The sequence below is a fragment of the Halichoerus grypus genome, chromosome 15 (genome assembly GCF_964656455.1).
Source record: "Halichoerus grypus chromosome 15, mHalGry1.hap1.1, whole genome shotgun sequence".
NCBI lineage: Eukaryota > Metazoa > Chordata > Mammalia > Carnivora > Phocidae > Halichoerus > Halichoerus grypus.
Window position 1 is genome coordinate 12,017,997 of NC_135726.1, and position 26,130 is coordinate 12,044,126.

The 26,130-nt window shown below is 45.3% G+C and overlaps 1 protein-coding gene across 4 annotated transcripts in view; it reads left to right on the forward strand.

Moving 5' to 3' along the window:
- Positions 1-26,130, forward strand: part of WDR59 (WD repeat domain 59) — an 83,604-nt gene that overhangs the window by 20,848 nt on the left and 36,626 nt on the right. For 3 of the 4 annotated variants that reach the window (XM_036088095.2, XM_036088094.2, XM_078063095.1), the window contains 8 exons: positions 1,393-1,528; positions 5,141-5,226; positions 6,336-6,416; positions 8,949-8,986; positions 12,458-12,546; positions 15,568-15,684; positions 20,272-20,349; positions 22,123-22,279. In XM_036088095.2, coding sequence (XP_035943988.1) covers positions 1,393-1,528; positions 5,141-5,226; positions 6,336-6,416; positions 8,949-8,986; positions 12,458-12,546; positions 15,568-15,684; positions 20,272-20,349; positions 22,123-22,279 — 782 coding nt within the window. The remainder of the gene's footprint in view (positions 1-1,392; positions 1,529-5,140; positions 5,227-6,335; positions 6,417-8,948; positions 8,987-12,457; positions 12,547-15,567; positions 15,685-20,271; positions 20,350-22,122; positions 22,280-26,130) is intronic. The other variant, XM_036088099.2, reaches the window with a different exon arrangement.

Consider the following 26,130-nt stretch of genomic DNA (forward strand, 5'->3'; position numbering starts at 1 on the left):
TGGGCTCGCTTGGGTTCTGCAGCGTGAATCAGCTTCCCTCTCATTCACGTCCCCTTTGCAGGCACGTGGGTGTTTGCTTTCTTTCCATCAGTTACCATTTGTCCTTGTGCTCTTCACTTCCTCTCTGTCTTTGTCTTTGGGGGTTTCTGTGTTTTATGTTTTTACTCTTACTTTCGTGGGTCTTCATGGAGGAATGAAGATACACATGTATGTTCGATCAGATGTGTTTATCCTGAAGTGCTTGCTTTCTGTGGCTCTCCCTTTGCTCTGTCATGCCTCTGACCTTCCCTCTTGACTCGCGCCCCACATGGATAGCTCTCTGCCTTTTTTCCTGTTGTTGATGCTAATGGAAAGATGCTATCCTCCCTGCTACAGGATCAGGTGATTCCTTCAGAGGGGGTCAGAGATTCTAGATCTTTGTTCTGCACCAGAAGTTCCGGAAGTTCTGTGAATTTGGGTCTTGCCTGTGTTTTCCTGCTTCCCCCCTAAGCCTCTCTTGTCGGGTTTCTGCTGAGTTTGACGTGCCATTTTAACTTGCATTTCCTATCTCCTCTGAGCAGGGATGATTAATCTTTTTCTTCATCACTGAGCCCACCTATCCTCAGTGATACCCAGGAGCTTGGCGTGTTCTCTAACGACAACTACTGGCTGCTGAGATGTCGATTCACACACCAAGGATTTTTCACTTAAAGCAAAGGGAAGATAGGTGAACGTAGGACACTCCTGTTTTCAGAGCCTTTATATTGATTGGCACCTTAAACATTATCAGCACTTAATATGTTATATTCACGATTACTTTATTGGTTACTATTTCCTTCCCAACAGACTTAATTTAGTTGCTTTCACCAGGTCGGCAACTTGCAAGGGAATTTGAGATTTTCTCCTGGATAGTTGACCAAGAGATGAGTGATGTGTGTAGCGCACGTTTACTGAATGCAGAGCACTGTGCCTGGTGAGGAGAGACCTGCAGAGATTGGAGACACGGTCCCTACTCCACCCAGTTGGCTCAGGACCGAAGCCTTACCATCAGTAGTTGTACTACAGAGATAAATGCTACCCTCACAAAGCAAACCGCATAGTGGGAGTAGTGCGGACTCAGGGACCAACCCTAGTGGGGCGATTGGGAAACACCAGAGAGGCTTGGCGCTGAGTCCAGTGGGCAGATGTCAGACTTCCAAGGATCCAGGGGGAAGGCCATGTCTGAAGACAGGCTTGCACAGGGATGTGGCTCCCTCTTGTCTGTCGTATGCCTTTCCGAGTAGATGAACGTCATACACATCTGGGGTTTTTTTGAGCACTGTTTGCAAACCATATGTAATTCCAAATGTACTTTTCCAAATGTCTTAATGCTAATGCTGTTACATCGTTATAATGTTGATGTTGTTTTCCTAGCCGCCGGTTCTTATACATCGTTAATCTAGATGCCCCTTTCGAAGGTCACCGAAAGATCTCTCGCCAGAGCAAATGGGACATTGGAGCTGTGCAGTGGAACCCTCATGACAGCTTCGCACACTATTTTGCAGCTTCGGTGAGCTCATTTAAGCAGTACAGGAAAAGGCTTTTGAAAGTGTGAGCTGGGGCCGGTAGGTCTATGTTCTATGTAGAAAAGAGAATGTAACCATCACTTCTCAGGCAGAGAAGAAGTATGGATGGTTCTAGAAGCAAGATTGAGGCAAATTACTGACATATATATACACATGCGTGCATGTGTGTGTTTCTAGATGTGATGAGCAGATTTGCTGGCACCCGTGGTGTTGGATCTTGTGTTTCTGTGGCTCCAGATTTTGAAAGGGAAATGAGTAGATGCCTCCATTTCTGTGTGTGATAAGAACCTGTTTTCACTGGCAGGAAGGTAACTGGCCAGTGACTGTGATGTTCATCGCTTTCAGAGGGATCAGAGGACTCCACACACACCCTTCCACTCAAAGGAAGGGATTCTGTCTTGATTGGGATTCATTAGATCAGCTAACCCCCTGAGATTTTATGTTCCTGTTTATGTGTGAATTTTTCCAGGGAAAAGATGCATACGTTTTATTAGGTTTTCCAAGGGATTCATGACTGAAAAAGGATCTGGGCTAGATCATCTCTGGGATCTTTCGCCAGATTCTCTATTAGCATCCTATTCTCCTAGAACAATTAGAAATCTACGCCTTTGGCTCCTTTTGCACTGGGCCGGGAGGACGGTATTTAAAAGAACCCATCTTATCATCCAGGAGATGCTACCATTCACGGCGCTGTCTGGGTCTGTTCTTACCAGAAATGACAGTCTGAGAGAGGAAAGCGTCTGAGGAAAAAGAAAGAAGAGCAACGCTGTCAGCTTCAGAAGGAACAAAAAGCTGCTCTTCCCTGTCATTTCCAAAATAGAATCTGACTGTCTGACTCTCACCATAGACGTCTGAGGTGGAGCTGGTTTAGGGGACTGTTCCGAAGGAGAAGGGAGGGCCAGTCTCCTGCTTTTCCATTCCCAACCCTTTTCCTGTATGTTAGGAACAATGCTCTTTTTGTTGGCTTATACCTCTAGGACTTTCTCTCCCTCTCACCCTCAGCCCCTGATCATTTGACATTTGGTCCCGGGGTCCTCAACCTTGGCACTAGTGACATCTTAGGCCAGATAATTCTTTGTGGCAGGGGCTGTCCTGTGCATTGTGAGAGATCACGCAGCATCCCTGGCCTCTGTCTCCAAGTCCCCGTCTCCTCCTTGCCCTCCCCATATTCATGACAACCAAAGATGCCTCTAGACGTTGTTAAATGTCCCTGGGAAGCAAAATCGCCCCTGATTAGAAACCACTGCTTCAGGCTGACCAGTCAGTACTTGGCCCGAGTGGATTAACACTACATTTGTTTATAAGTGGTGAGATAACCCTTTTTTTTTGGACAATTGTTTTCTTTTTTTTTCTTTTCTTTTTTCTTTTTATTTTTTTGACATTCATTTTAAAATGGACAATTTAATGTCACTTACTACATTCACGATGTAGTACAACCATGCCCCTCTCTAGTTCCCAAACACTTCCATCACTCCAAATTAAAACCCCTTATCATTCAGCAGTTTCTCCAAATTCTCCCTCCCCACAGCCCCTGGCAACCACCAGTCTGTGCTCTGTCTCTGTGGATTTATCTGTTCTGGATATTTCCTATAATTGGAACCATACAATACATGCCTTTTGTCTCTGCCTTCTTTATCTCCGTTGTAGCATGAATCAGTGCTTTACTCCTTTTTATGGCCGAATACTCTTCCGTTGTACGGCCATAACACATTTTGTTTAACGGTTCATTCACTGGTGGACATTTTGGGCTGGCTGTTGTGAATAAGGCAGAAATGAACATGTGTGTACATGTACTTCTTTGAGTACTTGTTTTCACTTCTTTTGGGTATATACTTAGGAGTGAAATTGCAGGGTCATATGCTAAGTCTGTGTTTCTCTTTTTGAGGAACGATCAGACTGTTTTCTACAGTAGCTGAACAGTTTTATAGTCCTTCCAGCAATGGACGAAGGTTCCGGTTTCTCTACATCCTCATCAGAATTGTTGTTTTCTGTTTTTTTTTTCTTTAATTTTTATTTTTAAAAATATTTTACTTATTTATTTGAGAGAGAGAGGGTGTGCAAGAGAGCACAAGCAAGGGGGAGGAGCAGAGGGAGAGGGAGAAACAGACTCCCTGCTGAGCAGGGAGACACAGGGGCCGATCCCAGGACTCCGAGATCACAACCCGAACCCAAGGCAGACGCTCAACTGAGCCACCCAGGCACCCCTTTTTTCTTTAATTTTTAAATTACAGCCATCCTAGTGAGTATAAAATGGTGTCTCACTATGGTTTTGATTCGCATTTCTCTAGTGACTAATGATGTTGAGCATCTTTTCATGTGCCCATTGGCCACTTGTAGACCTTTTTTAGAGAAATGTCTATTCAAGTCCATTGCTCATTTTGGAATTGGGTTGTATGTCTTTTTGCTGCCGAGTTGTCAGAGTTCTTTATATATTCTTGATACTAGACTTTTGTCAGAGATACGATTTTTTTTAAAGGTTTTATTTATTTATTTTAGACAGGGAGAGGAGCAGGGGGAGAGGGACAATCAAACTCCCTGCTGAGCACAGAGCCCAACGCAGGTTTGGAATTGGAAACTGACATTTCTGGTAATATATAGATATTAATGTACTTGCATCTTATGTATCAGTTCAGAAATTATTCGATACCTTTTAGTAATTAGACAGTTATCGTTTTTATTCACTTTTGGTGTTTTTCATAAGCTCATGATATTTAAATATTTTGCTGGCTTGTTGTTTCTTTTAGTGAAATGCAGTTTTTTCTTTCCTCCTTTCCCTATTGTAGTGTGGTTTCTTCTGGCTGGTTTTTCCTGTGTCTTTTTACTTAAGCCTTTAAGAAATTTAGTATAGGCATATTTCAAGGAATCTTGTATAATTTTGCCTCCTAGGACACCCCTTTGGTGTTAGTTCTGTTTTCTTTCTTGTGCATATGTGTTTTTAAAGTGTGGTAGAAGGACTCCAGGCATTTGATAGGTGGGAAAGGTGCGCTAAAAACATCTGGTGTGACAGCAGCTGGAGAGATGGGTGTGTGACCTTCCGCGTTGGGAGGTGGTCCTTCTGTCGGCCAGGGGACATCGCCATAACCCATCACTCACGTGCTCAGTAGTGGGTCTGTAGCTTCAGTGTAGCTGTCTGTTCAGGGTGGGTTCACTTTGGTTTTTTGTGGTTTTTTTTTTAAGATTTTATTTATTTATTTGACAGCGAGCGAGCGAGAGCAGGAACACAAGCAGGGGGAGTGGGAGAGGGAGAAGCAGGCTTCCCACGGAGCAGGGAGCCCGATGCGGGGCTCGATCCCAGGACCCTGGGATCATGACCTGAGCCAAAGGCAGACGCTTAACGACTGAGCCCCGCAGGCGCCCCAGGGTGGGTTCACTTTGAAGACAGCACTAACCTTTAAGGACCTGGGTACTGAGCTGAGGTTGGCTCAGATGCTAAGCGTACTCACGTCTGATGGCTTGGTAAGGAAGTCAGTGTGTAGGATCTCTGCCATGCACGTTGGTTTCTCCATGGCTTCCTCTTCTCAGCCCTAGGCAGATTGCAGTGAGAGCATGTGTTCTCATGTGCTCCTGGCTGCCTTCTTTCCCTTGTTTCTTTTCAGAGTAACCAGCGGGTCGACCTTTATAAGTGGAAAGATGGCAGCGGGGAAGTTGGCACAACCTTACAAGGCCACACTCGGGTCATCAGGTAGGCACCAGCCCTCCCCAGCTCCTGACCTGTCTCACTTTGTCAGCGTCCCGTGGGAACTGAAATGAAGACACCATCCTCCTTCCATGGCTTGACCCTCTGTGTTGCATTGGCCGCGGGTGGCTGCGGGTCCTTTGCGTTCATGGTAGTGATGGCCCTCACAACGAAGAGCAACCAGGATTTAGGAACCAGCATTCGTGTAACCGCTAACCCTGATCCCAGGAGACACTCAGACAGGTACAGCCCAGTCTGGAGTGAAGGATTAGAGCAGATCTTTGCTGTAGGAGGGAGACACAGTTCTGCCAGCAGAATCGCTTCGCTCACAGTCGGCCCAGGAGTACCGACAGTGGGATGCAGCCCTTTGCTCTTTCTCCGGCAGCTGTGGGGCACCACACAGAGCTCCTGCAGCAGAGTCCGTTATCCAGCTGCACGGTCGCCTCCTGCCTGTGGCCTTGGCCTCTGGAGTGTCCCTTGATCCATCCTGTCCTTAGGTCACTATTTCTGGCTGGGGAATACTCCTCCTGGGAAGTAGCAAGCAGGGAATGCAGGAGTGGGGACGCTGACCCAGGAAGTGCTGGGAAAGGCTAGACCCCCTGCCTGTGTTAATTGCACAGGAACTGCCTTTCTAGGAGGGAGGACCTGGGTAGGGAGGACTTGCCCGTCTTGAAAGCTACATGGCAATGTGGCAGGTTGCCACTGCTTTAAGAGATGTTGGTTTTACTCAAGGTACCTGTGGTTGAATCTGATTTAGAGAATGATAAGTCAAAAATTACTTCGTGTTTTTGCTCTGTGTGTGTGTGTGTGTGTGTGTGTGTGTGTGTGTGTGTGTGTGTTGAAGTTAAATCTTCCATTTCTTTTTTGGGAGCAGGTGACAGTATAGCTGGTGATGACAGGGGGAAGGACCTGAAAGTTTCCTTTGAAGCTCAGTTAAGTCTTGTTCATTCCCAAAGAAGTTTGGAGATTGCTGCCCTAAGTCATGTTAAGGAGTCCCATGAATGGTGACTTCTCTGAAGCCACAAGAAACTAAATCTGCTGGTGCTTTGGAACTGGACTCTGAACTCTGAATTTTTTCTCTTCGTTGTTGTTCTGTTTATTTCTCGTGTTCCCAGCGACTTGGACTGGGCCGTGTTTGAGCCAGATCTCCTGGTTACCAGCTCCGTGGACACCTACATCTACATTTGGGATATCAAGTAAGAACAATTAAAAGGCCAAACCGCCAGGTTGTGGGATGATCTAGGACCTTTGTTTTAGAGATCAGGGGTCTTAGTGTGGTTTCCCCTAGATGCACACTCTGAGTTGAGGATACATGGCAAGCACATTGTTTAGGAGGTGACAGAAATGCTGGTGGGGGATGGAGAAGAGAGACAGGACTGGGAAGGCTACAGGTAGGGGGCGTGTTACCCACTGTAGGTACCACTGTGAACAGGTGGCGCTTACTCCTACTGGGGACTGCTAGGTGCTAGTGCAGAACTCCCTCCTCAGAGGTGTCCCACCCTCGAGGGCTAAGGAAGTGGGGGTGCCATCCCCTGTCAGTCATTGGTTGAAGCCTGCCCCCTGGGGCCTCCCTTCCCTGGCACCTTAGGCCCGTCACAGAGGTGTGCAAAGCAGGCCTCAGCAAGCAGGGGAATCCCTCTGGCAGAGAAACAGAGGTGCTGGCGTTTGGAAGTCAGGCGGAAGTTTAACTGAAGTGACAGGTGACAGTGGGGGGGGTTGATGGGTACAGACACACATAGCTACAGCAGGCAGTGAGTGCTCTAAGGCCTATCTGCTTTGCTCTTGGTGAGGCTTCCATCCCCCGCCTGTAAGCGCCACTGAGAGCCACCTCTCAGGGTTACTCCTCCTGGAAGTGACGAGCGAAGGAGCACCCGGCCCAGGGCCTGGCCTGTCGTAAGTTCTTAATGAACATCTGTTCCCTTCTCCCTTTGTAGAGCAAAGTTCCCTTTGCCGTAACAATTTGAGGGGACTAACCAGGGGGTATAGTCCGTAGAGTCCCCCAGATGGGACCCCCTCCCCTCAGCAGACTGCTCTGCTCCCGAATGGCAGTGGCTCTGGGATGATTTACTCAGAGGTGGGCAGACCAGGGAAAGGGAGACCGCGAGTCAGGGTGTGCGCGGCTGACTTCACCTGCATCCCGCTCGCGTTAGTGCCTCGGTGGTGATTCGTCTCACGGCAGCGCCGAGCGGGGAAGGGGCACAAAATCCGGGGGAGATGGAACGGGGCTGCTCTTAAAAAAGCAAAACCCCAGGGGGACGACTGGGTGGCTCAGTTGGTTAAGAGTCTGCCGCTTCTCCCTCTGCCTGCCGCTCCCCCGGCTTGTGTTCTCTCTCTCTCTCTCTGACAAATAAATAAATAAAATCTTTAAAACAAACAAACAACAACAAAAAAAACCCCACAAAACTCCAGGGAGCTACGAGGCTAGGTTACAGTATTCCTCATTGATGTGAAATAATTGTTTTCATAATTTAAGGATTAAGGGACACTGAACGGATGATTCCTTTTCAGGTTTTCTGGATAATAAGCGTGAGCCGCAGATTGGCCATCCGGTCCTCCTAGCTCTGCGTGGATGCCCAGTTCTGTCACGTTACCATTTCGTGGAGAAGTTGCCCTCCGGCCTTGTAGTGAATCCAGGAGTCTCTCTCTCTGAGAGTCTTCCGTTCTATCCAGCAGTAGGGTTTTGTTTTTGTTTTTAATTGTGGTCAAAAAAACCCAAAACATAATATTTACCATCTTCACCATTTTTTAAAAAAGATTTTATTTATTTACTTATTTAGAGAGCAGGGGGAGGGGGAAAAGGGAGAGAGAGAGAAAATCTCAAGCAGGCTCCACACCCAGCTCAGAGCCCGACGCGGGGTTCTGTATCATGACCCTGAGATCGTGACCTGAGCCGAAATCAAGAGTCGGTCGCTCAACCGATAGAGCCCCTCAGGCGCCCCCATCTTCACCTTGTGTACAGTTCAGTAAAATACATTCACCTTGTTGCCCGACAGATCCCCAGAACTTTCTCATCTTACAAAGCTAAAACTACTCATTACGCACCTTCCCACTTTCTGTTTCTGTGGATTTGACTACTTGAGATACTTCATACAAGTGGAAGGGAAATCATGCAATATTTGTCTTTTTGTGACTGACTTATCTCACTTAACGTAATGTCCTCGAGGTCCATCCATGTTGTACCATATGCGACAGGATTTCCTTCCATCTCCAGGCTGAATAATATTCCCTTGTATGTATAGACCACATTCTGTTTATCCATTCATCTGTCGATGGACCCTTGGGCTGCTTCCACCTCCTAGCGACTGCGAATGTGAGGGTAGCTTTTTACTTCAGCTCTGAAGTGTGCTGGGAAGGTCCTTGCAGAGTTAAGCCTCCATGACGGTCACTTCGTTGCCACCAGGAGAAATGGCACCAGGAAGGGATTCTTTTGGCTTCCTCCACCCCTGCATCAGGGTCATGCAGGCCATGCCGAGTCATGTAGTTTGCTTTTTGTGCCTCCAACTGTGTGATTTGAAATTCAGCCTCAGTCTCATTTGAAGGAGCTGAGAAGGTTTGTCCCTGAAGGGAGATAGGCCTCTCTTTACCCTTGTTTTTAAGGCCCTCACGTTCCCTCTGAACTCTAAGCACCCACTGAAAGGGGAGTGGAGAACTGTGTGCAGAGGGTAGAAAGTCCCAGGTGGATGGTGGCCTACGGATCGGGCATTTGATCTCTGACTTTTCTATTCCAGAGACACAAGGAAGCCCACAGTTGCGCTGTCCGCTGTAGGTGAGTATTTGTTCCCCCCCTCGGCTCAGTTCCTTCCTTCCATCCCTTCTCTCACGGGGACTGCCCCTGCCCCAGTCCCCGGCTCGGTGGGTGGGATTTTAGGCCTCAGAAGTTAGAGTCAGGAGTGCTAAGCATGGTCAGGAACTTATTTTAGGATTCAAGGACAGGAGCCAAAATGGTTTGTTTTTAAACTTTTTATTGTGGAAAATTTCAAACGTGTATGAAAGTAGAAGAAGATGAAATTGCTTTATGTTCACGATCCAGCTTCAGCAACTGTCACCGTCCACCCAGTTTTATTTATTTCATCTTTACCTCTTCCCGCTTTCCCACCCCCAACTCCCATCTCTTTTGGAATGATTTTGAAGGGGTGCCTGGGTGGCTCAGTCGGTTAAGCGTCTGACTTTTGATCTCAGCTCAGGTCTTGATCTCAGGGTCGTGAGTAAAAAAACAAAAAGGAATTATTTTGAAGCATGTCCTGGGTGTCATATCATTTCCTCAACAAGTATTTCAGTAAGTGATACTTCCACAAGAGAAGAATCCTGTAAGAAAACATGATCACGATACCATAAACGGACCTAAAAATGTTAACAGTGGCTCTTTAATATCAAATATTTAAGCGATATTCAAATTTCCCTAATCTCAGTTGTTGTTTTACAAATTATTTAAGTCAAAATCCAAATAAAAAACATACTTATAAGTGGTTGATATATTTCTCATCTTTTACAATTGGTAAGGTTTCTTCTCCCTCTCCTTTTTTGGTTTATTTTTCTTTTCCTGAGGTTTATTTATTGAAGAAACCAGGTTGTTTGTCCTGTGGTTTCTCCATAATCTAGATTATGCCGATTGTGTCCCCATGTTGTCATTTAATGTGGATGTACTGAAACTTTGAAATTACTTTCTGGTCCCCCTGTTTTCATTGCTCAGTTGGAATTGACTGTTTTTAGAATTCTGCTTTGGGGCTGTTATGGGATATTTATGGAGAGTAAAATTTGGACATAGAACTGGTATATCTTACAGTGATGAAGCCCAGTCATCAGTATTGTGTTTTGAAGATTTATTTATTTATTTTTGGAAAGAGAGAGAGAGAGAGAGAGAAAGAGTGGGGGGAAGCATGGGGAGAGGGAGAGAATCCAAGCAGACTGCACTGAGCGCACCCAACTCTGGGTTCGATCTCACGATCCCGAGATCATGACCTGAGCCGAAACCAAGAGTTGGTGGCTTAACCGACTGAGCCACACAGGTGCCCATCTGTATTGTATTTTGGCATCCTTGTTAAAAATATACATTGTCTGTCTCTTAAATCCTGCTCCTTTGTATCTTTTTGGTACGTTTGAATTCACATTTGGTGTTTGCTCCAAAATGATTACATGATTCTTCTTTTTTCTCTCACATCTCCATGCCTCATCATTTAAAGACATTGAGCATCACGACTGTATTAAGCAGGTGGATTATCTGTTCTGGGCAGTTAGGGACCATGTCTGTTTTGTTCAGTGCTGTAGACCAAGGTCAGACCACCTGTCTGACCCGGGGAGATGCTCTGTAAATGTTTGTTAAATGGCGGTGGGGATCAAGCATCTGTGCCTCTGGGCTAAGTGCTTAAATAAATCTGTTGCTCTGCCCCTCACCGCCTGCCTTACTCCCGCCACCTTGGCTTTTAGGCACTTATGACCTGAGACACATGATGGCCCACAGACATGGTTGCAGAGGACATCCAACTGAATGAAATACAAATAGTCTGTAAATGCCTCAGTTACCTCCCTGGGATTCTGTTGCTTCTACTTAGAGGTTTCTAAGTTAGGCTGGTCGTAGAGGAGCTATAAAAAGAAAGAGTTCTTTTTTTCAGCCTACTTGCTCTGGTTACTTTCTCTTCTGTTGTAAGTCCTCTAAAGAAGAGAGGTGGGACACTTCTTTTTTGCACATCAGTGAGATTTCTCAGTGGTAGCACAGCTGCCCTGGGAGAAAAGAGGCAAGTGAGAGGCTGTGGATTTGGTAAGCTGCTTGATCTACCATTCCCTGAAGGTGCAACCTTGGCCAGTTGTTTATGGCGTTGTTTCTACCTTTGGGGTAGGAAGAAGTAAGAGCCTGTGTGTGCTTCAGAGTATTCTCTGAGAACACCAAAGGTCTGGGAACTCTGTTTGACTCTGTTGTCACGATCCTAGTAGATTGAATTAGGGGGTTTCCTTCCCTTTGGAAGTCTTCATGGTCTGATGGACCCCACACTGGGGAAAGTATATTTCTTTTGGAAGTCTTTGAGTAATCTGTCTTGAGGAAATGGGGCAGGCTCTTCCTACTCACTTTCTCCTCTAGCTGATACCCTTTCTTGCAAACAAACTGGGTCTCCTACACTAGCTTCCTCCTTTAGGGGTCTCTACCGTTCATTCCTAGGTGACTTAAGATGCCCTGTGTCTCAAGCAAAAAAACACAACAAACAAACAAATACCCTCACCAAAACCAAGCAACGGTAACTTCTGGGTCTTAACTCCATTTCCTGTTAGATTCTGAGTCCTTGCTGTGTCAGTTCCACTCTAGACTTCTTGGATCAGGTTGCCTTCCATAGCCCTGGGTCCACGACGATGTCCCCAGTAATAAACACCCACCCAAAGGGAGAAATATGTGTGGCCTGAGCAAGGACAAGAAGAGATGGGAAGGAGAGCCATTGTGTTGTTCTGGTTTAACTTAATTAACTTGGTTATTTTTAAGAGCTAGAAGTGCTGATATGTCCTAGATTTCCACAGGTCTCAGCCCCTCTGGCATCTTACGCTATGTCTCCTCTCACATAGCTCCCTCGTTACTGTTGTTACCTCTTTGTGTTGGCAGAGTGGGGAAAGGACTCAGTTCACAGTGCGGGGCACGTTCCTGTTTCCTGACTTAATACAGGGCCAGTGGCCACGTGCAGCCACTGTTGGGAGGAGAGAGTGCAGGAGGGAAATGGTGCACAGATCCTTCTGAGGGCAGAATTGGGCAACACAGGGGCTTATTCTTCAGCTGAGGTTCAGGAACCTTTCTTTCTCCAAGGTTGCCCTCCTAAATAGGTAAGAAAGTGAGTGAGTCAGTGGGAAGGAGCAGGCATTGAGCTGAGGCTCTTCTGAGTGGGAGCGCCAGGCTGGTCGCTGGGGATGATGAAGAGCCAGGCTGTGTGATGGGTAATCAGTTACCAACTACAGAGCCATGTTGAGCTGCTCGTGAGAAACCATGTTTCCCTGCTGATTCTGTGTGGAGGTAACCTGTAGAGTTTTTTCCTAAGTGAGACTGTTTCCTCAATTAGCTGACTCTGATCCTGTTCCAATGTGTTAATTCATTTATTTTTTGGCCTCATTTTCTCTTTAACGGTGGAGCTGGTGTAGTCGTAGAAACCTGAAGGGTTCTGTTCGCCTTCAGCTGGAACTCATTATCCAGCCCCCTGGATGTTCTCTACTCTGGTGCCAGGGGGGTTGAGGGCAGTCACTTTCTTCCCCTGCTTTTTCTTTGCAGCCGGTGCCTCACAGGTCAAATGGAATAAAAAGAATGCTAATTGCCTTGCCACCAGTCATGATGGGGATGTGCGGATATGGGACAAACGGGTGAGTAATCTCTTCCCTCCCACCCCAGTGGGTCTTTAGTCGCTCCCAGGGGGTGTGAGGAGGATGCTGTGAGTAGCAGGACTCATCTTGAGAGGCCAGGGTGCCCTGTGCACTGCGGCAAATTGCCATCTTAAGATCACAGTACCAGAAGACATTTGCTTCCTGATCAAATTGATGTTGAAGGAAGATAGAGAATATTATGATCAGTGGTTAAGAAAATGAACTGGGCCTGACCTAAGTTAGAGCCCCACTTCGCTGCCTCCTAATTATGATATCAGCTGAGCCACTACACTTCTCCGAGCCTCAGTTACCTTATCTTCAAAACGAAGATAATGATAGTGAGTATGTCATTGAGGAGGTCAAGCCCGGGGACTAGACACTATTCTAGAATGGTCAGCAGGCTTCTTATCCCTGCCCCAGATTGCAGAGCGCAAACTGGTTGTTCTAGGACATATTCCGTCCTGGGTATTTCTGGTATAAATCACCGAGGCAAGGTACTTAGGGTCCTCAAATCCTCCCTTAGACATCCAGCTGTCCCGTCAGCCTCACAAGAGCCTGCAGAGCATATATTCTTCCTTCACAGCCTGTGTAACTGATGGGCACGGAAGAGGTGCAGGGTCCTGGGCTGCCACTGCCACAGAGAGTCTTTTGAGAGTTTGGTTTGTTGGCATCAGTGAGAACAGTGATGCGGGCAAAGGCTCCCCCATACCCCCATGCCCCATACCCGACTGGCAGTCGACTTTGTAAGATCTGGGGTGTCTACTGCTTCCTGCTTTCTGAAACTGGAGGCTAGAGCTCCTCAGCTTCTGTGGGAAGTACGCACTTTCAGTCTTCCTGAAACTATTAGCCCGGGTGCTGTCACCTCTCAGCACGGCTTCTGGCAGCCCCGTCCCTTCCCTGTGGCAGGGAGTTGGTCAGACATTTGGGCAGAGGAGAGGGAAATGAAGCAGGGATGGGGAGTCTGCTGGATTGGGTGCCACATTCTGCTAGGGAAGCGTGTGCTGGCTGAAGCCCTCTGCCTTACGTGGCTCTTGGGTGAGAAGGTGATTTTGTAAGTAGGGGTTAGACAGGTACGTCTTCTATGTGTTAGTATTTGTCTCTGTCGCTTAGTCCTGTCTTGTAATAGCCATTCTCCCCTCTCTTGATTTCTTTTTTTTTTTAATTTTTTTATTGTTATGTTAATCCCCATACATTACATCATTAGTTTTAGATATAGTGTTCCATGATTCATTGTTTGTGTCCTCTCTTGATTTCTTAAAGTAGCGATTGGTTTTGTTCCTTTCATCACTAGCATAGCATTTAAATATAGTAAATGGTTTAAATAAAATACTTGGTTAGTTTGTCATGCATGCAGACTTGCTTTAGACTGTTTTCAGGCCATAGGCAAAAATAAACCATTTGGTATCTAGCCATAAATCCTATCAGGACTTGTCTTCCAAACTAGTATTGGAAAACCAGTAGTGTTCCTTATCTTGCAGAAAGAGATGCCAAACTATTCCTCCCTAGTCTTCCAGTTGGTCCACTGAGAATCCTGACTTCCCTCAGCAATTCTATCTGTTTTGTTCAAAGGGTTTTAACTTTTTTTTTTTTGCTCTTAATACTTACAGCTTTTGCTCAGATAGATTATAAAACTTGTAGGTCATATTTTTACTTCTCTGGCACTTTCCAGTGTCAAGTAGCACTGATGACACCAAGCATCAGAGGCTTAAAAAAGTACAGTATTGGTGGCGAGGTTGGATTTCATTCAAACACCCCAGTGACGAATCGTAGTAACATTTACTACACGTTTATTATGCACAGACATTGTTCTAAGAACTCTCTTTATAACTAGTCTTTAAAGTGAGTGCTATCTTTATCCCCATTCTACAGATGAGTAAACTGAGGCTTTGTTTGTTGTTGGGATTTGAACTCAGGGAGGCTGGTTCTGAAGACTGATCTTAACCTCATAGACCAACGCTGATTATAGAAGTAATAGATGCTCTTTGTAGAAAATGTAGAAGGGAAAATAAAAAACATTTATAGGCCCATTACCCAGAGACAAATGCTAACATTTTGGTGTTTTCTTTTCTTGTGCTTTTTAGAAAACATGGTTTATCCTATCACATACATGGTCTTGCATACTTTTTCCATTTAATAGCATTTTCCCTGTGCTATAATCCCTAAGTCCAACATTTAGTGGCTATATCATATTATGTCAGATAGCTGTACTATAATTGACTCTAAAATTTAATTATTCCCCATTTACTGTTGTTTCCAGTTTTCTGGTGTTCCAAATAACATCAAGATGAACATCTTTTGTTATCTAAAGCTTTTTGTGAAATTTCAGTATTCTCTTAAGAAGGGAAAATTTTAAGTTGCTTGATAAAAATTGTCTAAGTTTTTTGCCAAAAGGTTGTACTATTTTGTATAAACACTAGCAGTGACAAATGTAGCCTTGCCAGCATTGAGTATTATTTACAAGTATCTTCTAATTTGATAGCTTAGTAAAATCTGACTTTATATTTCTGCGGTTTCCTCCCGAGTTTGCTTGTTTTATATAAGCTTACTAGTCATGTCTAGTTATCTTCTGTGATCTGTGATGTGTGTTCATTCTCTTTGGGGGTCTTGGTGCTCGATTACTTTAAGATTGGTGGTTTTACATCCAGTCTCGAGGTGAGGTCTGTTCGAACGTCACAGCCCCTCTTCTTGGGTGATAGGGAGGAAGGGGAGCAGGGATTGCAGACTGCACTGCTCAGGGAAGGAGCACCCACTACCCTGTATCCTTCATTAAAGCCATGCCTGGGGCTGGAGCGGGACGAAATCAGGTTCACAGGCCCGAATACAGAGCATGCGTGAAGGAGGGTTGGCGAAGTCTTTCTCTGTTTTGTTTTTTTAAACAAAACAAAGTGGAGTTTCTTAAGGATAGAGACAGGATCTGGTAGTGTGTTTGTGTCGCCATCCAGCCCCCAGCAGACTGTTCCGTGGTAGACACTCAGGGAGTTCTTTCTAACTTAACAACACTCAGTGCCCATCCTGTTGTAGAAACCCAGCACGGCAGTGGAGTATCTCGCAGCCCACCTCTCCAAAATTCACGGCCTGGACTGGCACCCAGACATTGAGCACGTTCTTGCTACCTCCAGTCAGGACAACTCTGTCAAGGTGAGTGACCCCCGGGGACAGTTGGGGGAGCTGCGTGTGGGAGGCATCAGATTTTGTAGCAGCACTTTGCTGGGAAGGAAAGCTGCACTAAGCACAGTGTGTGTGTGTGGTAGGGGTGCTGGGCAAGTAAGTGGGGTTGCATGGGCCAGTAGGAACGATGGAGTAGCATATCTCTGATGGGGCTCCTGGGATTTGCTCAGAGTGTTTTCTTCTTTCCCTTCGTGAAGGGACGTCAGAGACTAAACCATTTAGAAAGGAGAAGTTTATTTGCCAAGAAGTTGCCAGGAAGTGAGATTTCAGGAAAAAAAACAACGCCAAACCAAACCAGATATATCAGTAAAGGAAAAAAGCCCACAGAATTGTTAAGGTTACCAAGTTTATGATTAGTCTCCCTGGGGTGGAAAACTAGCAATTTTCTCACATCATTATCATATCTGCAAAAGTTAGGACATCGTCAGTCAGCATTGCTAAAGTCAGGGATAGAGTTGTTTTACTAGAGATTCTCTCTAACTTACAGGAAATGCTCCAGGGTTTATGTTGTTTCCGTGACCCTATTATTTTTGGTTTATCTCAGAGCACAGCATTTCTTGTTGTTTGTTTTTCCTGTCCTGACTCTGGGATGTGGTGCCTTTAGAAGGATGCAGGGCACAGGGCCAGCCTCGTTCCACAGGCCCTCCTTGTGGTCGGGTCCCCGTCTGAAAGGACAGAGATTTGACCACAGAAGTTTGCTTAGCAATTTTGTGATTCAGCATCATTAACGTAATGCTTTGTTTACATGGGCACATGGACAATGTCATTTTTTGGTATGGTGAGCAAAACTAGAATCATAACACTAAGGCCTGAAAAGTTAACTTCTGTCTTGAGGTTTGTAAATCCCTTAGGGTTGTCATTTACTTTTATGTGCCAGAGTGGGTTTTTTTGGTCTGTTTTGGGTTTGGGTTTTTGTCACCTTGTCATCCAAGTTCAGAACCCAGAAACCATCCAATTCCCCTCCTCCTCTTTCCTCAAGTTTGTTGCTGTTCAGTGACATCTTTACCACCTGTGAGGCTGGATTCCATGGGTATTGAAGCAACAGACCAGTTTCCACATGTGAGACTCAGTCCTTGTTCCTTACTTGTAGGCTGAGCTTATGAATTCAATGAGACTTTTAAAAAAATTTTTTTTTAAAGATTTTTTTGATTTATTTGATAGAAACAGCGAGAGAGGGAGCACAAGCAGGAGGAGTGGGAGAGGGAGAAGCAGGCTTCCTGCTGAGCAGGGAGCCCGATATAGGGCTTGATCCCAGGACCCTGGGATCATGACCTGAGCCGAAGGCAGACGCTTAACGACTGAGCCACCCAGGCGCCCCGAGACTTTTGACATGGTTATTTAATTTATTTCACTGTATCCTGGTGGAAGGAAGACAGTTTTTATTGAATGTATATAAATAGCATAATTGTAAGAAATGAAGCAGTTTTAGAGGCACTTCGCATAATATTCACCCATCATTTTTAGTTATTTGTAGATCAGGATCAGTATGTCATTTTTTCCTGCATAATCATTTTCTTAAGTTTACCTGATGATAGATTAGCTTATAATTTGTAGTAATACATTTTTGTTATATTTTTATTTTCTGAATTGAAGGGGTACGCTGGAACAAGATACCATTGAATGAATGTTTCACCTGAGTTTATAAATTATTAAACTGTGAAACTGTTGAATTGAGGGTTAGAGCTAGATCGAGAAGAAAGAAAAGGATTTTTCTTATATGGCTATTAAAAATAGATCATTAACCACAATGAGATGAATTCATACCAGTTTAATGATTTTTTTTTTCCCCCTGATCTTGGGTTAAGCAGTCAATTTTACAACACTGCCTTCTTCTAGACGAAGAGTCCTGGAAATCCAGACACAGTTCCTTGGTCCATCCCGACATGTGTGTCTGCCCGTGGGTCAAGGTCAGCCTTCCCGAGTCCTGTACCCACGAGGCTGTTCAAGAACCTGGTTCTTTCTTGCCTGAGGCTCCTCTGGTATTTCTTCAGAAGCCTTCCTTTCTGGTCTGTAGCTTGTAGCAAGGGCCTTTTGGCAGGGAAGAGAAAAGCAGAAATCACCTATGGACGAGAGGATGGCATGGCTGTTCTGGTTCTTACGGTGACCAGTGTGTCAGGTTGAAACAGACTGAAGTCATTCACATGCAGCATATAATCATTTCATAATACTGGCAGTTGTTGCCTTGAGCATAAGACCATGTTATGAAGTGAGTGAGGCCTTGCTCAAATCCCCAGGGTCCTCTAACTTGTCCCATAATTATATGTTATAATTATATGGTATAATGCTCACCAATCGAGCATATTTAAATCCAGAAACAAATCTTTTTTTTTTAAAGGATCGATTTTGTTAACAGTTATCGTGACAGTCTGTAAATAAGCATGAAAAGGACCCAATTGCTGGAATATATTCATAGTACTAATAGTTTACCTGTATGTAATTAACTTAGGGAGGTTGAACTTTTTTTTTTTTTTTTTTTTAAGATTTTTTATTTATTTGTGAGAGAGACAATGAGAGACAGAGAGCATGAGAGGGAGGAGGGTCAGAGGGAGAAGCAGACTCCCTGTTGAGCAGGGAGCCTGATGTGGGACTCGATCCCGAGACTCCAGGATCATGACCTGAGCCGAAGGCAGTCGCTTAACCAACTGAGCCACCCAGGCGCCCAGGTTGAACTTTTTTATTTGCTAGTTTTTCACATTGGTAGACTTGATAACAGGAAGACATTCACAAAGTGTTGATCTAATTAAAAGTCTGGAGAGTGCCAAGCCGACCTCGTGATTTCTAGTTTCCCTTCTTTTGTAAGTTGAGGGAGCAAGTTATAGTTTTCCCTGTAGCCATCGAGGGAAACCCAGAAGAAGTTTAGATGGAAAACACATCTTAGGGGCGCCTGGGTGGCTCAGTCGTTAGGCATCTGCCTTCGGCTCAGGTCATGATCCCAGGGTCCTGGGATCGAGCCCCTCATTGGGCTCCCTGCTCTGCAGGAAGCCTGCTTCTCCCTCTCCCGCTCCTCCTGCTTGTGTTCCCTCTCTCGCTGTCTCTCTCTCTGTCAAATAAATAAAATCTTAAAAAAAAAAGAAAACACATCTTAACAATTTTATTATTTTGAATATAGAGTCTGAATTTGGCAAAAAGAGAGTTGTCAGAAGAAACAAGAATTACCTCATGTGATCCCTTTATAGTCACACCCTCCTCCAACCCCCAACTTTTAGCAGCCACTAATATGTTCTCCATCACTGTAGTTTTGAGGTCATTTATTTTTTTTTTGAGATTTTTAAATTTTTTTTATTAGAGAGTACAAGCAGGGGGAGCGGCAGGCAGAGGCAGAGGGAGAAGCAGGCTCCCCGCCAAGCAAGGAGCCCAGTGTGGGGCTCAATCCCAGGACCCCGGGATCATGACCTGAGCCGAAGGCAGACGCTTAACCGTCTGAGCCACCCAGGCGCCCCGAGAAGGTCATTTAAATGGAATGATTCAGGATGTAACTTTCTGAGTTGGCTTCTTTCACTCAGGATAGCACCTTCAAGATTCATCCAAGGTGTTTTAAGAATCGATAGATGATATACTTTTAGTTGGCGAATAGTAATCCACCGTATGAATATGCTACAGTTTATTATCTGTTGACCTGTTGAAGAACGTTGATTGGGCTGTCAGCACTTTTTGATGATTGTGAATAGAGCTGCTATAAACATTCACGTATAGATTTTCCTGTGAACGGAACTTTCCAGTTTTCCAGGACAAATAGGAGTTGGGATCACTGGGTCAATGGTATATGCATGTTTAACTTCTTAAGAAACTGCCAAACTGTCATCTATTTTTGAAAATAATTTCTTAATACTGGAATAGTTCAGAGTTTCAGTCTTGGGCCTCCTGCCTTTGGTGTTCTACCATTTTCTGCTTCATGACAAATGCTCAGGCTCTAAGTATAGTCGTGTCTCTTCCTTGAAAGCACAGGCGTCTCTAAGGCAGAGTGTGTTGGGCTCACTCTGCATTCTGGAGCCTCACGTTCCGCACGGTCAGTGGCGGAGCGGGTGAGTGTGTACGTGAGTGCATTGGTGGCCAAACAGCCACCTCTTTCCTGTGTGACCTTGGGCAAGTTAGATTGTTTAGTAATTTAGCTTCTACTTTTGAGAAGGAACTGAATGACACCCATTATTTGGTTGTCGCAAAGATTAAATGGGATAAAAAAACCTAAAGCTCTCAACTCTGTCTGGAATGCAGTAAGTAGTCAGCACATCGGCTGTCTTTAGTCGTTACTTTGCCCTGCATGATGTAAAAGTGACACAGGGTGAAAGCTTGTCACTCTGACCTTTCACCTGCAGGCCCGTTTAATGGGCTGACCCTGATCTGCCCTGAGGGCTGGTCCTGGTGAGGTTGGGAAATTCTCCTATAATGTTGATATATGGGAAAGGTTTTGTGTGTCTGCCCCTCTCCCCTGGCTAGGAGGGCTGCCGGGAACACACTGAGGACAGAGAGTGAAGGGACCACTTATTTCAGCGCTTATTTCAATTACAGAGTTTTTTAATGGCATTTATTTCACATATTATCCTGTTTTCTTTCTTCCAGTTCTGGGATTACCGCCAGCCTCGGAAATACCTCAGTATTCTCCCTTGCCAGGTGCCTGTCTGGAAGGCCAGATACACTGTGAGTGGGACACCCCACCTCCTGCTGGGGAGCTTCACCTTAGTGTTCCAGACATGGGGGCCAAGGGCCCTTTTCTCTTATTTTCTTTGTGAGGCAGTTTTCTCTTTCTCTCTTGGCTGAGGGGTGGGGCAAAGGTGGTCATGATGGCATAAAAGCTGGTATGTATTTAAAAACTTGCTCTTGGAATGTTGGGGAAGAATCTGTGGGAGAGTTGCTGACCATAGACTGGGAGGCCGGGGCGCATGCAGGTGGTCACTAATGGCAGGGGAAGGGGGAGAGGTGGCGCCAGAGGGTTGTGGGGCTTGTGGTCAGTAGATCGTGGTGGAAAGAAATCTGGCTTTAGATTCAGAAGACCTGGGTTTTGGGTCCGTCCGTGCCTTTGAATTTTTCCCCAAGATTTACTGAGAAGTAATTGACGTGTAACATTGTATAAGTTCAAGATGTACACTTATTTCACTTAGCATAATGCCTTCAACCCCACCCATGTTGTGGCACATGACGGGATTTCCTTCTTCTTGTGGCTGAATAATATTCCATTGTGTGTGTGTGTGTGTGTGGTGTGTGTGTGGCGTAAGATACATCTTCTTTATCTGTTCATCCATTGATGGGCACTTGATTGTTTCCATATTTGCAGTGAGCCATTTAATATTTGTGTGGCCTTGGGCAAGCTGCTGGATGCTCTTGAACAATACTTTCCTCCTCTGTAGCATATGAATATAATTTTTACCAGGCCTTCCTTTTTATTATTGTGATAAAATTTACCATTTTAAAGTATGCTGTTCGGTGGCATTTAGCACACGCACAATATGTCTTTCCTTTTGAAAAATGGTATGTGAAAGTGCTTTAGAAACCATAAAATGCTACAGATAGAGGGGATAGGCTATTAGTCTTTCAGCAGTTTTCCCATTGTCACATTGATAGCTTCTGATCAGAGATAATATATTTTCTTCAGTGTCAGCTTGAAAGGGAGTACAGGGATGAATAAAGCTGCCTTTATGCATTAGGCTGTCACCCTGAGGCGCTGTGGAACATAGAAGATAATTTAGGTATTAAATGGCTTTTGCATCTGGGAGCGCTTGTCAAGAAATCAGACATTGTTCTTATGAATTAGAATACTTCTCTGGATTAATATGTTTACTTTAAAAAATAAACAGCGAGGTCCAGGAGTGCTGCCAGGAGGGAAAGTGAAGATAAATGTGCTTTTAGGTGACTGTGGTTTATTCCTTCCAGAACAGAGTCTGATTATCTACCAAATGGGCCCCCTTAGCTACCTAGCAGATTAGGTGTCGATAAGTAAAACGTGTCAGTCCTGAAACTGGAGGGTTTCCCTCTGAATAGCTGTAGTTCTGGGGGCCGTGGGAAGGCGATGCTTCGTGTAGATGCTGTGCTTCTGGTGCATTTCCACATGGCAAGAACTCTGCTCGCTGCTCTGGGGTTTTCCCCAGTGTGTCTTGCATACTCGTTCTGGATGTGAAACAGTGTGTTCTGTTCAGAGCCATTTGCTTATTTTAGAATTTAAAGTTCTCCAAGTATTTGGCTTAGCTTTATTTTTTACTCGCTTTGGTCCCTTCCATGCACAGAAAAAGGGAATAAATGCAAAAGAAAAGTAGATGTGATGGTTAACTTATGGTATTTGGAAAACATTTCCCCAGATGGGTTGGGGCCTTCCATCATCTCATTTATGTTAGTTAGGAAAGCATTCCAACTTTGGTAATTCAAGATTCAGCTGACTCTCCCTGGAATAACCACCTGCTTTTCCCTTTCCTGCCGTAGCCTTTCAGCAACGGACTGGTGACTGTGATGGTCCCCCAGCTGCGGAGGGAAAATAGTCTCCTCTTGTGGAATGTCTTTGACTTGAACACCCCAGTTCACACGTTTGTGGGGCACGATGACGTGGTGCTGGAGTTCCAGTGGAGGAGACAGAAGGAGGGTGAGTGAGCGGGAGCCTGATTTCCTTCTGAGCCATGTTCCACAGAAGCTCCAGTAAGGTTGACCATGTGGTCCAGTGCGGAGGACGCAGACCCCTCAGCTCTGGGCTTGAGGAATGGGAGAGTCAGGGAGACCGCCACCTACCCACTGTAGACGGGTAAAGGGGTGTGTGTCTGTGGCTTGTCTCCCAAGCTCCTGCCTCTTCTCTTAAGTTCAGTATCATCTCTCACCTGCATGAAAGAGATCTGTAAGAGATGGATAGACTTTCTGTTGGATCATCTCTAGGGCTGAAAAACTCTGGGGTCACAGTCCTCAGAAGCCTGGCGTTTTCTCCTTGCCACTCTGGGGAGGAAGGAGACCTGAGGTCATCATTAGCACCGCCTCCCACCACGTATGCCTAGTTCCCTTCATAACGCACAGTGGTCTTTTACCTCCCACCTCCTTGAAGATGGGTTTGACCGCATGTCTTGCTTTGGTCATGAGACATGAACAGAGTGATACGATCTCTTCTGGGTTGAAGCATTAGCGGCCATTGTACAATTACACGCTCTCTTTGCTTCTGCCACCGCAACTGGCAAAACTCCAGCTGGAGCTGTGCCCTTGAGCAAGATGTCCTTGCTTAATCCTCTGAGATTTGGGGATTGTTTGTTGTTGCAGCTTCAGCTAGCCAGCCCTCACTAATGCAGGGTCAAGTGTAATGGAGTCAGAAGCCCTCGGCTGCTCCACCAGCTCACCACGCAAACTTAGTTGCAGCCTCTCTTTTCCTGAGATCTTATTGTCACGATCTCTAAAGGTTTTACAGAACAGAAGTATATTTCTTGGTCTTTCCATATTATGGAAGGAAAGCCAGGCAGTGGAGTGGTGTGACCTGTCCAGGGTCCCAGGAAAGGTCTCGGGTAGATCTAGGATTATAGCACTCATCTTATTCCGGCTTATTTGTGACCTTCGCAAGCCTTTCTTCCAGGATAGTTTTTGAAGGGACTCTTTTGATCATCCTCTTAATTTTCTCATCTATATTTCCCGAATATCCCTGCTTCTAGGAACGTGAGGCTGCTTGGTCTTTATCCCATCAATTTGCATGCATGACTTTGACTTTCAACTTCCTTTCTTGCATTTTGCCATAGTAAACAGATGAAGTTGTTTCCTCATAGTCTAGCAGGGAGAGGTTGGCCTATAGTTCTGGCTTGAAACAAAGTTTTTGGCAACCCGTTTTCAGTTACCTGTGTCATCTGTGAGCTGGCAGGCTGAATGGTGTACATGGGGGCCATCTAGTCAGTAGTGAGATTTTGAGTGCAAGTTACAGGTGTTTCTTCCAATTCTTTTTATTGTAAAGTGTATCATCTGTCTAGAAAATTGCGTAAAACCTGTACAATCTTACAAATTTTGAAGTGAAAATCTATGTAACTACCACCACGGGCTAGAAAGGGAACATTGCTTGAGCCCCAGATCACAGTCCTTTTCCTTCCCTAGAAGGAAACGTTGTCCTAATAATTATGAGAGTGATTTCTGTTGTTATTTTTATAGTTTTGCCACCGTTTATGCATCCCTCGAAATAGTTTCAGCTCGCTTGTTGGACCTTTTGTAAATGTAATCCTCCTGCACGTATTCTTGTATTTTACTTCTTTTTCAACCACTGCTGCTCCATTTTATTTTACTTCCATGGCTTCTTAGTCAGTTTTTACTGGATCACCTCAAGCTTTGACTTGGGTTTTCACTGCGGTGCCGGAGCTCTTAGAGTGCTAGCAAGAGAATTGGGATGTCGTGGCCAAGGGAAGGGGATGCTTCATGAAGGAAGCTCCAGTCACTGGTTTCAGATGTTGCTGAAGGATCAAGGTGCAGAGTAAGAGGAAAGCACTTAGTGGTACAAATAGGAAGCTATGTGATCATTAAGAGACGAGTTCCAGAAGCAGATTGAGGATAGAAGCCGGATCGTAAGGCAACAGGAACAGAGGCAGCAGGAACTGGTTTTGTGGATGAAGTCGCCTTCACAGGCAAGGAGCAGACTAAGTTGATCTTAGAGCTGCTGCCCTCTCTGTCTGAGGGCAAGGAGAGGGTGCAAGAGAGGCGGTACGTGGGAAAGCAAGGGCCCTTGGAATGGGGGTGAAGGCACTGGTGGAGGGGTTGGGATTAGAATGGAATTAGGGGTAACTTTTCTCCACAGTCAGGGACGTGAAAAGAAGCCAGATGTGAATGCAGACGATTGCTGATGTGAACCTGAGTCTGTAGAGTCCAGGGCACTGCTGGCAGGCAGCCGGTCAGAAGACTTGTGTCCTGCCGGGCACGCGCAAGCATACAGCAGCACCCTGAGGAGCGAAGGCCCAACTGGGGGCAGGGACGCAGAGAAGGAACTTCTGTCCCTCACCCACCCTTTTAGCTTGGACACATCATGTGCTCTGCTGCCTCCATTTTCCCATCTGTAAAATGAAAGAATTGGATGAAATTCAATTCTAAACTCTTTTAAATTCTTTGCTCTCTAAGGATGGCCATAAAGGAGATTCTCGATATGACCTAATTACTCAGAAATGCCCTGATCCTTTCATAAAGCTCCCTCAATGATTTTAGAATAGTTTCCCTCTGACCAGACCTGATATATGGAAATATAACTCAGTCAATTAAGAACACTCAATCAAGATTGATTATCCTTTTTTTTTTTAAAGATTTTATTTATTTATTCGACAGAGAGAGAGATAGCAAGAGCAGGAACACAAGCAGGGGGAGCGGGAGAGGGAGAAGCAGGCCCCCCGCCGAGCAGGGAGCCCGATGCAGGGCTCGATCCCAGGACCCTGGGATCATGACCTGAGCCGAAGGCAGACGCTTAACGACTGAGCCACCCAGGCGCCCCGATGGATTATCCATTTTATAAAGAGATGCATCTCTTTACCAAAAAATTCTTTTAAACGGCAAGGTACCGTTATGCATTTAAAGCAATTCGTTTCACAAAAATCATATTCATGCTCAGCTCCTCTGGAGCATATAAAAGGAGGAACATTTGTGGAGGCGAAAGTTCAATGTGACGTTAAATCCCAGCATCCCTCTTCACCTGCTGAGCTGCCAGATATTATTTCACTTCATTTAAGTTTCTGCTCAAATCCGACTTCCTCAGGGAGGTCTGTCTAAAGATAGCTCCGCCATCAGTTCTCTAGTCCTGGGTGTTGTTGTTTTTTGTTTTTTTTGTTGTTGTTGTTTAATAACACTGTCACTACCAGACATTTTATTTTGTATTTATCTATTTGTCTGTTGCCACCACTGGATTGTGAGATCTATAAAGACAGAGACTGTAGTATTCATGCTTGTCCTAGTACCTAGAGCAGTGCCTGATGTCTAGGAGATGGTCAACAAGTATTTGTTGAATGGATGGATGAAGGAATCTCACCCCATTGCAACCTGTAGCAAAACTGATGTTGAATTAAAAAAAAAAAAATTCCAGGGGCGCCTGGGTGGCTCAGTCGTTAAGCGTCTGCCTTCGGCTCAGGTCATGATCCCAGAGTCCTGGGATCAAGCCCCACGTCGGGCTCCCTGCTCAGTGGGGAGCCTGCTTCTCCCTCTCCCACTCCCCCTGCTTGTGTTCCCTCTCTTGCTGTGTCTCTCTCTGTCAAATAAATAAAATCTTTTTTTTTTTTTTTTTAAAGATTTTATTTATTTATTTGAGAGAGAGAATGAGAGAGAGAAAGCACGAGAGGGGGGAGGGTCAGAGGGAGAAGCAGGCTCCCCGCTGAGCAGGGAGCCCGATGCGGGACTCCATCCCAGGACTCCAGGATCATGACCTGAGCCGAAGGCAGTCACTTAACCAACTGAGCCACCCAGGCGCCCCTAAATAAAATCTTAAAAAAAAAAAAATTCCAGGATTATTAT